This window comes from Glycine max, chromosome 12 (assembly GCF_000004515.6).
Source record: "Glycine max cultivar Williams 82 chromosome 12, Glycine_max_v4.0, whole genome shotgun sequence".
NCBI classification, from domain to species: domain Eukaryota; kingdom Viridiplantae; phylum Streptophyta; class Magnoliopsida; order Fabales; family Fabaceae; genus Glycine; species Glycine max.
In genome coordinates this window covers 36,045,589-36,057,492 of record NC_038248.2, presented here as the reverse complement: position 1 = coordinate 36,057,492, position 11,904 = coordinate 36,045,589, and the positions used below count along the sequence as shown (strand labels likewise).

The 11,904-nt window shown below is 31.2% G+C and overlaps 1 protein-coding gene across 5 annotated transcripts; it reads left to right on the top strand.

Annotated features, from left to right (window-relative positions):
- Positions 1 to 3,159: 3,159 nt before the first annotated feature.
- TGA17 (bZIP transcription factor) lies at positions 3,160 to 11,600 on the top strand. 5 transcript variants are annotated; one of them, XM_006592702.4, is made up of 13 exons: positions 3,160 to 3,521; positions 3,646 to 3,796; positions 3,921 to 4,009; positions 4,366 to 4,442; positions 4,684 to 4,917; positions 5,975 to 6,019; positions 6,101 to 6,160; positions 6,290 to 6,367; positions 6,453 to 6,498; positions 7,300 to 7,574; positions 8,660 to 8,881; positions 10,685 to 10,827; positions 11,173 to 11,600. In XM_006592702.4, the coding sequence occupies exons 2-13, from the start codon at positions 3,687 to 3,689 to the stop codon at positions 11,258 to 11,260; spliced, it is 1,467 nt and encodes a 488-aa protein (XP_006592765.1). In that variant the 5' UTR covers positions 3,160 to 3,521; positions 3,646 to 3,686; the 3' UTR covers positions 11,261 to 11,600. The 5 variants fall into 5 exon arrangements, with proteins under 5 accessions (XP_006592765.1, XP_040863511.1, XP_014620491.1 ...); XM_041007577.1 differs by having other exon boundaries at positions 3,167 to 3,526; positions 7,303 to 7,574; XM_014765005.3 differs by having other exon boundaries at positions 3,167 to 3,526.
- Positions 11,601 to 11,904: the final 304 nt, after the last annotated feature.

The window sequence follows — 11,904 nt, the reverse complement described above, 5'->3', positions numbered from 1 at the left end:
CATTATATTACATTATCAATAAAATACTCAAATAATTATATTTGACTACGAAAAAAATTAAGATGAAGATATGTTATGATAACGGTTAGGAATGCCAGTTGAAGCGGGACGATCTTTTGTCATCTTCTTTTTCCTTGGATCAGGAACTCACTGATCTCGTTCATATTCTTGCCACGTTGTTTCGGGTGGCAACAAAAAATAATTGCCAATTAATAGTTATCAGTATCTTTTTGATATTTTCAATATATTTTTATTATAAAAAATAGTTCGTATTTAATAGTTATCAGTATCTTTTGGATATTTTAATCATTTCTTTTCATAGCTGTACGCCATAAATAATAAAAATATCAATTCTTATCACTCAATCCAAAATAACCTGCTAAATAAATATTTTTAAAGATATTTTCAATATATTTTTATTTAAAGATATTTTCAATAAATATTTTTAAAGATATTTTCAATATAACAGTTACTACTCTTTGAAATTTTATGTCTATTGTATAAGAGAGATGTATTAATTATTTTTTTACTGTGTTTTTTAATTTATTTTAATACTACTAACTAATTTTCTTATTTTTTTAATCAACGAACATAACAAAAAAATATTAACAGCACATAAATTTAACTATAAAAGTACATACAAAGTAACTAAAAAATTGTACTCTAATTTTATCAAATTTTCTTTATTTTTCTTTATATGTATATTTTTTCTTTAAAAAAATAAAAAACAAAATTATAAAGTTTAATTTAATAAATAAGTAATTTTAAAACCAATTAAAAAATTATATAATATAATATTTATATTTTAAAATATTTTAAATTAAAAAGCCAAAAAGAAGAGAAAGTTTCAAGTAGTGTATATTAAAAATTAAATTATAAAGTAATGTAGATTGAGAAAAAGTAGGAAAGAGAAGATGCCAATGAATTTTATCCATAACTAATGAAGCATTAGCAACATTGTAGTTATTAGTCTTTATCTTACATAATTATAAAAGTGGGTTGATGGATTATTAAAAACATAACAAGCAAATTTAAAGGGTTTAACCGTTAGTTTTAGACTTTTAATATAGAAATTATAGAATTAAGATCCAACTATTATTGAATGTTAATCTAATTATGTCTATTTTTTTTAGCCCACTATATGTTCATTATTTATTGTTTTATTTGCACCTTTCTTTATTGCTTTTATGTCTTATCCTTCAATGCACTTACAGTTTAGTTGATCTTCAAAGTTCAAACTGAGTGCTGTAGGAATCCAAAGCTAAAAGATGACGTTCCTTTCTTATCAACTGTTACCATTTAGTTCATTAATAGGCTAAATAGCTAATTATTTTCCTTTATGAATCTCTCTTCTTATGACCAAAATATATGTAAGGCTTGAGTGAGTGAATTTCGCTTATCCCATTAATAATCGGTATAGTACTCACTACAAGTTTCTATTCCTTCCCCCCGGGTCCATTGCTAATCATTGACACCCCTGATTTTTCTTAGCATATAGTTTGGTGGATTTATTAGTGCCATGTCAACTCTTACATAAGTTTGATCTGCCTATGGCCATTCACCTATAAAGAATGAAAAAACAATTAATTATCCCCCAAACGTTAGTATCGATACAAATTTAGACCAAAATGCAAAATGGTCCAGCTATAATCCCCCAAAAATAATGTAAACCAAAAAAAAAAAAAGAACTTTCAGTTACTTGCTTAGCCGACAAACTATGAGGCTACTCAACATAACAGTTGAACATAATCAACAAAAGAATTATTAATTTTATGATTTGATCCAGACCAATCACCTTTCTGGACAGGGAAGCTGAAAAAATTACGGCTCAAGGTAATGACAGATTCGTTGAATGATTTATTGTCTAAAATCTTCTCAAAAACACTTCCACGTGAAGATGTTGTAAGGTATGTTGGGAACACAGGTTTATGTATGCTTAAAATACATATTGACCTAACCAAGAGAGCGTTTATATTTTGAGCCAAACCACCTTTTTTTTTTTTTAAGACCAATCATTGGCAATTTGGCATCATAAAAGAATAATTGGTAGGAGGCATATTACCTGCAAAAGGAGCACAATATAAAATATTGATCTTACCTCTTTCATGATATATTATAGATCATGGGTCCATTACCTAAAAGTCTCCTTCACCGTTCTCTCTTTCTTTCTGTCCTTTCTTTATATCCGTAGATATATAACATATTTATATTTATGTGTTCAATAATGTTGGTCCCAAACTTCATACTACATAGACTTAGAAATTGTGGAAATAAATAAATCCCCTTTTGCCTTGCTATGTACACTTTATTTTACATCAGCAGTCTATGTCGTAACACCTCTATCTAGGGTAGTTAGAATTTTGAAAGATTAGCAGTTAAGCTTACTATACAAGGCGTGAGAGTTAGGAAGGATAGTCAAATACAAATTACGTGAGTGATGGGTTTATTGTACTAATTAACAGATTAAAATGAAACCAAGGTTGCTAGTAATTTGAGATTATCCTTTGCACCATGTTGCTCTGCAAACATATTTCTATAACTATAAGTAGAAGGGAATCTTAACGTGGCATGGTTTAGGTGATGACATGGAATGGATGTTGACCCATCAACAAATGGGATAACACCAAACAAATCAATCACAGAGCTTGGATTAAATACACAAAGTTGTTAAGCTTGTGGACTATTATTCTAATGTCTTGGTTGAATTGGTATGAACATAGTTTTTTTTCTCTTTTATTTGTATGTGTAAAATAACTCACTCCAACAGAAGAAGAAAAAAGAGTGAAATTCACCTTTTCCTTTCAATTTTGAACCCCTTTTATCAGCCAAATTTTAATAGGAAAGAAAACTTGATCCCATGCATTGATTCATGAATTTATTGTGTTCAACTTGGTCTCATACAGGAGTTCAATGAATTTGTTGTGGTCTCACATCTCGGATGAAACTACATGAGTCTTTAGTTGTTTTAAGTACATTCATCACAGAATTGAACCAATAAGAAAACACAGGCGGTTAGAGGAGAGAGAGAGTGGAGTAGGAGTCAGTGATCCTAGTGGGTTCCTGCAACAGACCCCACCTGTCCAAATTTATTAGTTTTTTTTTGTTTTATTCAAATTTTTCTTTTAAATTTTATTTGAGCCACCTTTGAATAAGAAGCCCCACAAGTCCAAACTCCAAAGAGAGCATGAGACAAGTTTTGCTGGGACAACATCTTGGGTACCACAGAATGAGTTTCTCAATCTGAAATATTTTTTCAACTAGGGACAGCCATAAAGCAAGCCAAACAGACTAATCACTCAGGTTTCTTCATTGAGAAGGAGAAAAGAAAGAGAAAGAGACACCCCATGAAAGATAAAATAAAAAGTTGCAAAGAGGATCATATCTGAGAAAAAGACTGGACCCTCTCTTGTGCCAACTTACAACATAGATTAGATATTACTTTGACAAGAAAGCCTTGATCTTTCTCCCCTCTATGACCTTCTCAATATAGACTTGTATTTATCCCTAAAACACACATAGAGGTAAGGTGAACACTAACTCAACACATGACACCATACACATATATACCACTTTTCAAATTCATGCTGGAGCAACACCACTTTTTGTTCATGTAAATTCAATTTGAATTATAATACATGGTTTCAGCTTCAGGGAAGATGATAATGGTCTAAAAATAAAAGCTTTGCATGGCGAGCCACAGAATAGGAGAACTTGGTTTGTCTGAGTCAGGACCTTCAAGTCACCACATCCCTTATGGAGTGCTTCACGGAATTAACACTCCTGCATCAAGCTTAATGTAATTATTCTTCAATAATAGTATCATCTCCTAATCCTATTAACTTTTCAGGCTCTTAAGAAGGAACTAATATGCTTGGTTTGTGTTGATTTTAATTTAAACTGTTTTTTGTTTTGTTTCTTAGCAATCAAGGATCTGCTTTTGATTTTGGGGAGCTGGAGGAAGCAATTGTTCTGCATGGAGTTAAGGGTAGAAATGATGAGGGCAAAGCATGTATGTTTCCGTTTCCATCACTTATGCTTCTTTTTTTTTTCTGACGTTAGGTAATCATAACCAACTCTTTCCAAAAGCAGAGAGAAAAAGGGGTGAAGGATAAGAGGTTTGAATATGTCTAAAAAATGCGCAGTGGGGGGGGGCGGGGGGGGGGGGGGGGGGTTACCGTTTCCGATACAATAATGATTTTGAGAGTCCATAACTGCTGAAAAGTTGAATTTGGGATTAGGTTCCTCTGCCTTTTTATTTGTTGCTGCTGTCATAATTGAAAGTCCTCATGGTCTTTTATTTTGGTAATCTTCAACTCCTTCAACTTGGTGATCCTCTTACAGATTTTGCTTTTGTGATTCTTGCAGCTTTATTCACAGCCAGACCTGCAGCTACACTGGAAATGTTCCCTTCATGGCCAATGAGATTCCAGCAAACCCCAAGAGTACTAGTCTCCTACTTGTCCATCTTTGACCATTTATTTAAACATGCTTTTAATTGCTTATGCTTACAAGTTCAAGAAATCTCAATATTTTATTTTTTTTCCCTTTCCTTGTGAAAATGATATTGTCCAAATCCTCAGCCTTGCAACTTTGATAATATATATATGTGAGGTGATTTTTATTTTTTCTAGTTGAATTTTCTGAATCAATTTTTTTTTTCTTTTGGTGGCTTTCCATATACAGGTTGGTTCAAAGTCAGGAGGAGAAAGCACTGATTCAGGTCTCTCTAGCAAAACTGAGCCCCCCTTTGAGGCAGAATCTCCCATAAGTAAAAAGGCATCTTCTTCAGATCATCATCAGGCTTTTGATCAGCAGCATCTGCAGCATAGACAGCAACTTCAACAGGAGATGGCAAGTGATGCCCCAAGAGCAGCCTCTTCACAGAATCAATCAGCAGCCAAATCACCTCAAGAAAAGGTCTCTCTCTCTCTCAGGGTCTTTTTCTTTTAAGTTTTATTTATGTCTCACACAAGTAATTTTTCCAAACACAAGTTTTTATTCAAAGATTAAATGTGAACACTTCTCTCCCTGTCAATCTAAACATTAATTCACCATATTGTGCAAGACTAGTCTCTTCTAGTAGGAGACTAAACTCCAATTGGTTCCTCAACAGAGTCTAGGCCTCAAGAAAGGTTATTAAAACACTGTTTTTTCACTGTTAATCTCTCAGTTCTCTCTTTCCATATCCCCAAAACTCGGGGAAAGTTGGCCTTTTAAATGCTATTTTTACTGTTTTGATCTGTCCCTCCTCTTCCTCTCTCTCTCTCTCTCTCTCTTTTGTGTATCTTCATAAAGAAGGCACAGATCCCAACAGCTTTCAGAAAATCAAAAGAACACAGAGTTTTTCCTGATTCCTGAACGATTTTCTGATGAATGTCTGACATGAAATATGATAGAGAGAGGGGATGTGGACAAAGTACGAACATAAAACAAATTGAGAATCTTTTCAGTACTTATCAACGTTTCTCATTAAAGTGACCCCCTCACTTGGCTCAATATAGAGAAAACTTGTGTTCTTCTCTAGAGTCAAATTTGGAGTTCGAAATCTAAACCACAGCAATAGCATACACCAAAACAATGGCAGATAATGATGCTTTTTGCTACCCTTATCATATTGATGGTTGCATGCCTCTAGAGAAATGGTCCAAGGGACCTCAGGATTCAGAAATGCTTCCCAGAGTGAGCACTCTTTTGTTTTGAATTCAAAGCTTAGCACTTCTTTTGAGCTACCTTTGTTTTTACTAAGCTAGGATGAATGAAGTTGAGTAATGTTTAACAGTTTTCTTTTTTTCCCTCCCTCATTTATTTGGCTACTAATATGGTCACATTTTTCTGGTTTGTTAATTGTAGTCCGAAGTTCAACACTGTGTTGAGCAAATGAACATTTGTGTTCATCTTTCTATTTTCATTTCTTTCCCTTGCTGAAATCATCAATGTCTTTCAAATAATGTTTTTGGGGTCATTTTTCTGGCAGAGAAAGGGAGCTGGTTCTACATCAGACAAACCACTTGATGCAAAGGTTATTGAATAATTTTCCAAACTCTTTTTTATTAAATGATTTTACGTAGGATCTAAGGTAAGATTTTTTTGTTGGCCTCAGACATTGAGACGTTTGGCTCAAAACAGAGAGGCTGCAAGGAAAAGCCGTCTGAGGAAAAAGGTGAGTCCTACATATATTGTTGTACAAATTCAACTACTTGTTGAGAAATAACACTTACATTGTTGCAGAAAGTGGAAACTCAAAAGGAGCTTTAAATTTCACTGCATTTTGTTTCTGTGTATGGAATAGGCTTATGTGCAGCAACTAGAGTCAAGTAGATTAAAGCTTAACCAGATAGAACAAGAACTTCAAAGAGCACGCCCTCAGGTTCTCATGTCACTTATTATATTATAATTTATATTTTGATATTTTACTTTTAGTGATTAATATTATTTGAGCTGTTAATTTATAGGGCTTGTTCGTGGATTGTGGTGGTGTTGGAAGTACTGTAAGCTCGGGTGAGTTTCTCTGTTTTTTTTTAATTTTTTTGTTTAGTTTTTAAATGTAGTGTCATTTTCTAATTTCTCAAACTCAGAAAGATAAAATAGAATAATGCCATAATTTTTACGAAGTTTACATCTTTTTTAATACCAAATGAAATTCAAATTTCAATTTTGATGGCCCGTTTCAAAATTTAATGAAGCCTCTGCATTTGACCAAAATCTGTGGCTAAATAATTCGTGTTTGAATAATAAAAACAATAGCCAATGTCATAATTAGATAACTCTAACATATTAAATTTATGCCTAGTTGTACGACCTTTTCTTAACATATTATATGAAGTTATAAAAACGCTACTTTATATGCTTCGGCTTTTCAGAGAAGAGAATTATTCCATTCTGATACTACTCTTTTTGACTCGTGGTAAAATAATACGGTCTTTAGGGTAAAAAGTTAACAACAAATAAAATAATAACTATCATAAGTAGAAACACACTTTCTAACGAAAAGGAGATGTATATTATGATTAATCCATTATGCAAATGGTGCCGGGTCTGTTTCATTCGTGGTCACATTGCACATGTCACCAAATCAACCAACATTTTTAATAGTAGTTAAAAACATTGTAACATTATTAATATGTAACACATGTATAAAATACTACGTATAAAAACAATACTAGAAAGCAAACAGATTTGAACCGGCACCAGTTATATTGTAGTTTAATGTGATCATATATAATTATATATAATCAATAATGGCAATAATTGATTAAGTAATGGTAAGTATAATCAGAATGGTTTTGTTATGTTATGTAGCAGGAGCCGCAATGTTTGACATGGAATATGCAAGATGGTTAGAAGAAGATCACAGACTAATGGGGGAGCTGAGGAACGGGTTGCAAGCACCGTTATCAGACAGTGATATGAGAGTGATGGTGGATGGATATCTTTCTCACTATGATGAGATTTTCAGGCTCAAGGGTGTGGCTGCTAAATCTGATGTCTTCCACCTTATCAATGGCATGTGGACTTCCCAAGCTGAACGTTGTTTCCTCTGGATTGGTGGTTTTAGACCCTCTGATCTCATCATGGTGTGTACACTATACACTATACATCAATTGCATATAAATTTAGAGAAAACAATTTTACATTGTCCACATTAAACTCATAAGTTAAAGTGTATGTATATGTATTTAGTACATATACAAGATAATCAATAAAATAACAATGAGAACAATATATTAATAGTAGTAGTGACAATACCTTAAAAAAAAAAAAGTAGTAGTGACAAAGAGTGGTAAGGTTGTGGAATCCACATATACTTAATGTAGTAAAGATGATTAATTGAATAAAAAAATATATATTTAAGAAAAGACAACGAACATGCTAATGTATTTGGCGAGTCATTTTCCTTTTAGTTTTGGAAATTGGGGGTGTCATTTTTTGGACAAAGGAGATAAATAACTTTTTCGGTAACATCATTGTTTTGTTGTTATTAGAGAATCTCCAACGAGTATTTTTTTTTTAAAGAATTTTTTAAATGAAAAAACTGTGTTTTTTTATTGTTTCTTTTCTAATAAAATAAATATATATGATAATGAGAATTTTTTTAAAATAAGATATGTATCTTCAAAAAAAATTATAAAAAATCATTTTTAACAATAAAAAATAATATTCAGCTGCCACATAATAATACTATAATTAAAAAAAAAGTGTGACTTTTTTTTTAAAATATTTTAAAGTTTCTTATCATTTGAAGAAAGTTGTATATAAATTTTTTATAATGATATAACACTTTGAAGATCATAAAAAAATAATATAAAAATAAAAAAAATAACTTAAAAAATTCATTTAAAATATTTTCGTTGGAGATGTTCTCACAAATTTATCCCGTGTTTTTTGTGGTAGTGAATAACTGTTCCAATGTCGCAGGGAAATCTCGCAGTTTAAGGCAATAATTACTAATTATAATTAACATTAACGTTAAGGGTTTTAATTTTCTTTCATTTTTTTTTTTTGTCTGAATGCTTTTCTTTCATCTTACTCTCACTTTATTTTCTATTTTCTCTCTCCTTTTTTCTATTTTATCTTTTTGTTACTGATCTTCCTATATAACTAATCATTGTGGCAAGGATAATACTCGAACAATTACTATAATATAGTATTTTTTGGTCAGATGCTGATTCAGCAGTTGGAGCCACTAGCTGAGCAACAGATAATGGGGATGTATGGCCTGAAGCATTCCTCACAGCAAGCAGAAGAAGCACTCTCTCAGGGACTTGAGCAGTTGCAGCAGTCACTTGTGGACACCATAGCTGGAGGCCCAGTGGTTGATGGTGTTCAACAAATGGTCGTTGCCATGAGCAAGCTTGCCAATCTTGAAGGTTTTGTTCGCCAGGTAATTTAAATTTTAAATTATACGTGTACTAGAGAAATATCACTAACACATTTTTTAATATATTTTTTATATGAATAATGTTTTAAAATGATCATAATACAAAATAAAGAATGTATTAAAAGAAACGTTTTATTAGTACTTTTACTTTTTGCATATTTTTGACTTGATTGATCACACTTTTCTTTTCCTTCTTGGGTGAGTTAATAAATAGTAAATACTATTTTAAGTACAACATTTGGTGGGGAGGTGGACGTAAAGCCTCATAGTGACCTGACTTCTTTGTATGTTGCAATTTCTGTTTTACTATCGATTTATTTAAGCTTTTGTCAAAATTAGATTTGAATGTGTGTGTGACTTGTCAATTTTAATTGTTTGGGTTTAAACACTAATTGGCTTATAAACTTCATAGTTGAAAACGGGAACCACGTTAATTAGACTAGGGCAATTGCTTCTCTTACCTTCTTTTGACTTTTGGAATTTTTTTTTCATAGGATAGTTATGACACTTTATTATGCTTTTAACTACATAACTCATAGAAATTAACTCTAAAACCTAAAAGTTAGCCAACTATTAGACCCATGATTAGATAGTAATAGCTGAAAACTAGAAATGATACTTTCTTTCTAGTCCACATATTTCCTCTGCTTATTCATTGGCTGCATGCGTATTTTAGGTCGTACGTACATTTGTGGTGTTTATCCTAGATAATATTTTTCTGACGAACACTTGACATTGATTGAACTTTGAGAATAATTAACTCCGCCCCCTACTCGATTTTTTTTTCTATATGTGTTGCTTTCATTAATTTTAGATGATTTTTTTTGCTTAATTATATTTTATATACAGATAACTAGCTAGGATATAACTTAAATTAATTATCTTCACTTCTTGGTCGTCACGTCTCTCTAAGTATATTGGTTCCAGGCTCATTAGTTAAATAAGTGGAGGCATGTATTGCTTTCGATTTCTTATAAGTTATAACGTTCTTGCTCATCAAAATATTAGATTCTAGGTATTTGAAGTACTTTTTCCATTTTAAAATGTCTTAGTCAGAAGTTGGTTTTAGAGAGCGATGGCTAATGTTGAATCATAAACCCTTGGTAGAATTATCATCATTACTATTTTAAAAGACAATTTCTCAAGTCTTTTTTAATTTTTTTGAGGAATTTATAATAAATTAAATTATAGGGTTATAGAAGAAAATAAAATGTATTACTTTATTCAATAATTAGCAACTGTCAATTAAGTTTATTGATAAGACTACCTCACCAAGTATTGTATAATTGTTAAATTTAACAATCCCAGAATTTGAATTGGATAATTAATTTTATAATTGCTAAATTTAATTTAATGATATTTTAATTTTAATTTAACGTCTTATATACAATATAACTCGCTATATTACATTCTTAATAAAGTATTGTAACATTTTTTTAGAATACACAAGAACTTTCTCTTATTGGAGAGCCATCTTATATGGTAGCAGGTGGTGATTAATCCCTTATGTTAGATGCAAGATACTGGCTAAGCAAGAATTAATGCTACACTTTTTTGTTGTTGAGACACTGTGCTGTTGCAACTTGCAAGAGATGCAAAAGATAAATATTAACCTTTGAATTATATATAAATTAATAATTAAAATTAAAACCTTAAATCTCACATGTTTATTTAAAAATCTAGATGGCTTTATATAATTATTTTTATCAATATATGTAGACATAGAGTCATAGACACATGCATTAATTCTTAAATTATTGGTGACTTATTAACTTCCATAAACTTTTATGTGTTTATGAATTGAAGGCTGATAATTTGAGGCAGCAAACTCTTCATCAGCTATGTCGATTACTCACAGTTCGTCAAGCAGCACGATGCTTTATTGTTATTGGAGAGTACTATGGACGTCTTCGTGCCCTTAGTTCTCTTTGGGCATCAAGACCACGAGAGTAAGTTAGAATTTATTTATTTTATAAATAATAATAATAATAATAATATTTAATAAGAAAATTGTTTTAAAGATAAAAGAATGAATTACTTTCTAATTTCATAGGGTCACCGGTTTTTTCTTTACGGAGCAAAGAATTGTCATAATATACCATTTTCGTTTTTCTTTGATGTTTATACTTCATACCCCTTCTAGAGGTAAAACAAATAACTAATTGGAGTATTTGATTGCTTTCGCCATATTCTTTCTTCTCATTGACATTGCTATTTTATTTTAAGTTTATATGTATACAACTTCTAATATACTCCATATATACCACCAATTTCCTTTTGGGATATTCAAACAGGACCTTGATCAACGACGATAACTCATGCCAAACAACTACGGAAATGCAAATAGTCCAACATTCTCAGAATTATTTCTCAAGTTTCTGAGAGATGTAATTAAAACCCATTAGCCTGAAAGAAGTTTGCTCGCCATAATTAAGGGGATTTCGTTGGGCTGCTTTACAAATGAATGTCAGCGTCTTCCTAAAAGAAAAATATTTATTTATTTTTTCTTTTCAATCTTCTATGCTCCCTTGTGTCTTTATGTTTTATTGTAAATGTAAATCTAGTTTTTATGTGCATGATGAGGAAGCTCCTACTTTAGCTGAAGAGAAATAGAAAAAAAAAAAAACAGTTTATGAGAAGGTGCTTGTGGCATGGATGTAGATAAAGTATCCATACAATTGACTCTATCTTCTAGTTAGCTAATTGCTTCTTTTTCTTCTAACTTTTAATATATTTATAATCTGACCTCACATCTTGATTAATGACTTTATAAAAACATATAAGATCGGAACATTTTTGGGAATAGAGAAAAAGAAAGGAAGAGGTAGTTGCATTGCATTTATTTGTAGTGGTTGCAAGTGGAATATCTATCAATATATAAGTAAATTTTATTTTAATCTTTAACAACAGTTGAGTGGAAATTTTAATTTCTCAAGAGTCATTGATCTGATTTAAATTTCACTTTAATATTTTTAGTTATCAAATCAAAACTTTAATTTTATAATAGTTATTGATATGATTTAATG

Bases quoted from the DNA above. Each gene is read 5' to 3' on its own strand.
- TGA17 (XM_006592702.4), top strand. From the start codon at position 3,687: ATGGCGAGCCACAGAATAGGAGAACTTGGTTTGTCTGAGTCAGGACCT. The intron at 6,161-6,289 runs GTGAGTCCTACA...TGTATGGAATAG, and splicing joins AAAGCCGTCTGAGGAAAAAG to GCTTATGTGCAGCAACTAGA. The intron at 10,828-11,172 runs GTAAGTTAGAAT...ATATTCAAACAG, and splicing joins TGGGCATCAAGACCACGAGA to GACCTTGATCAACGACGATA.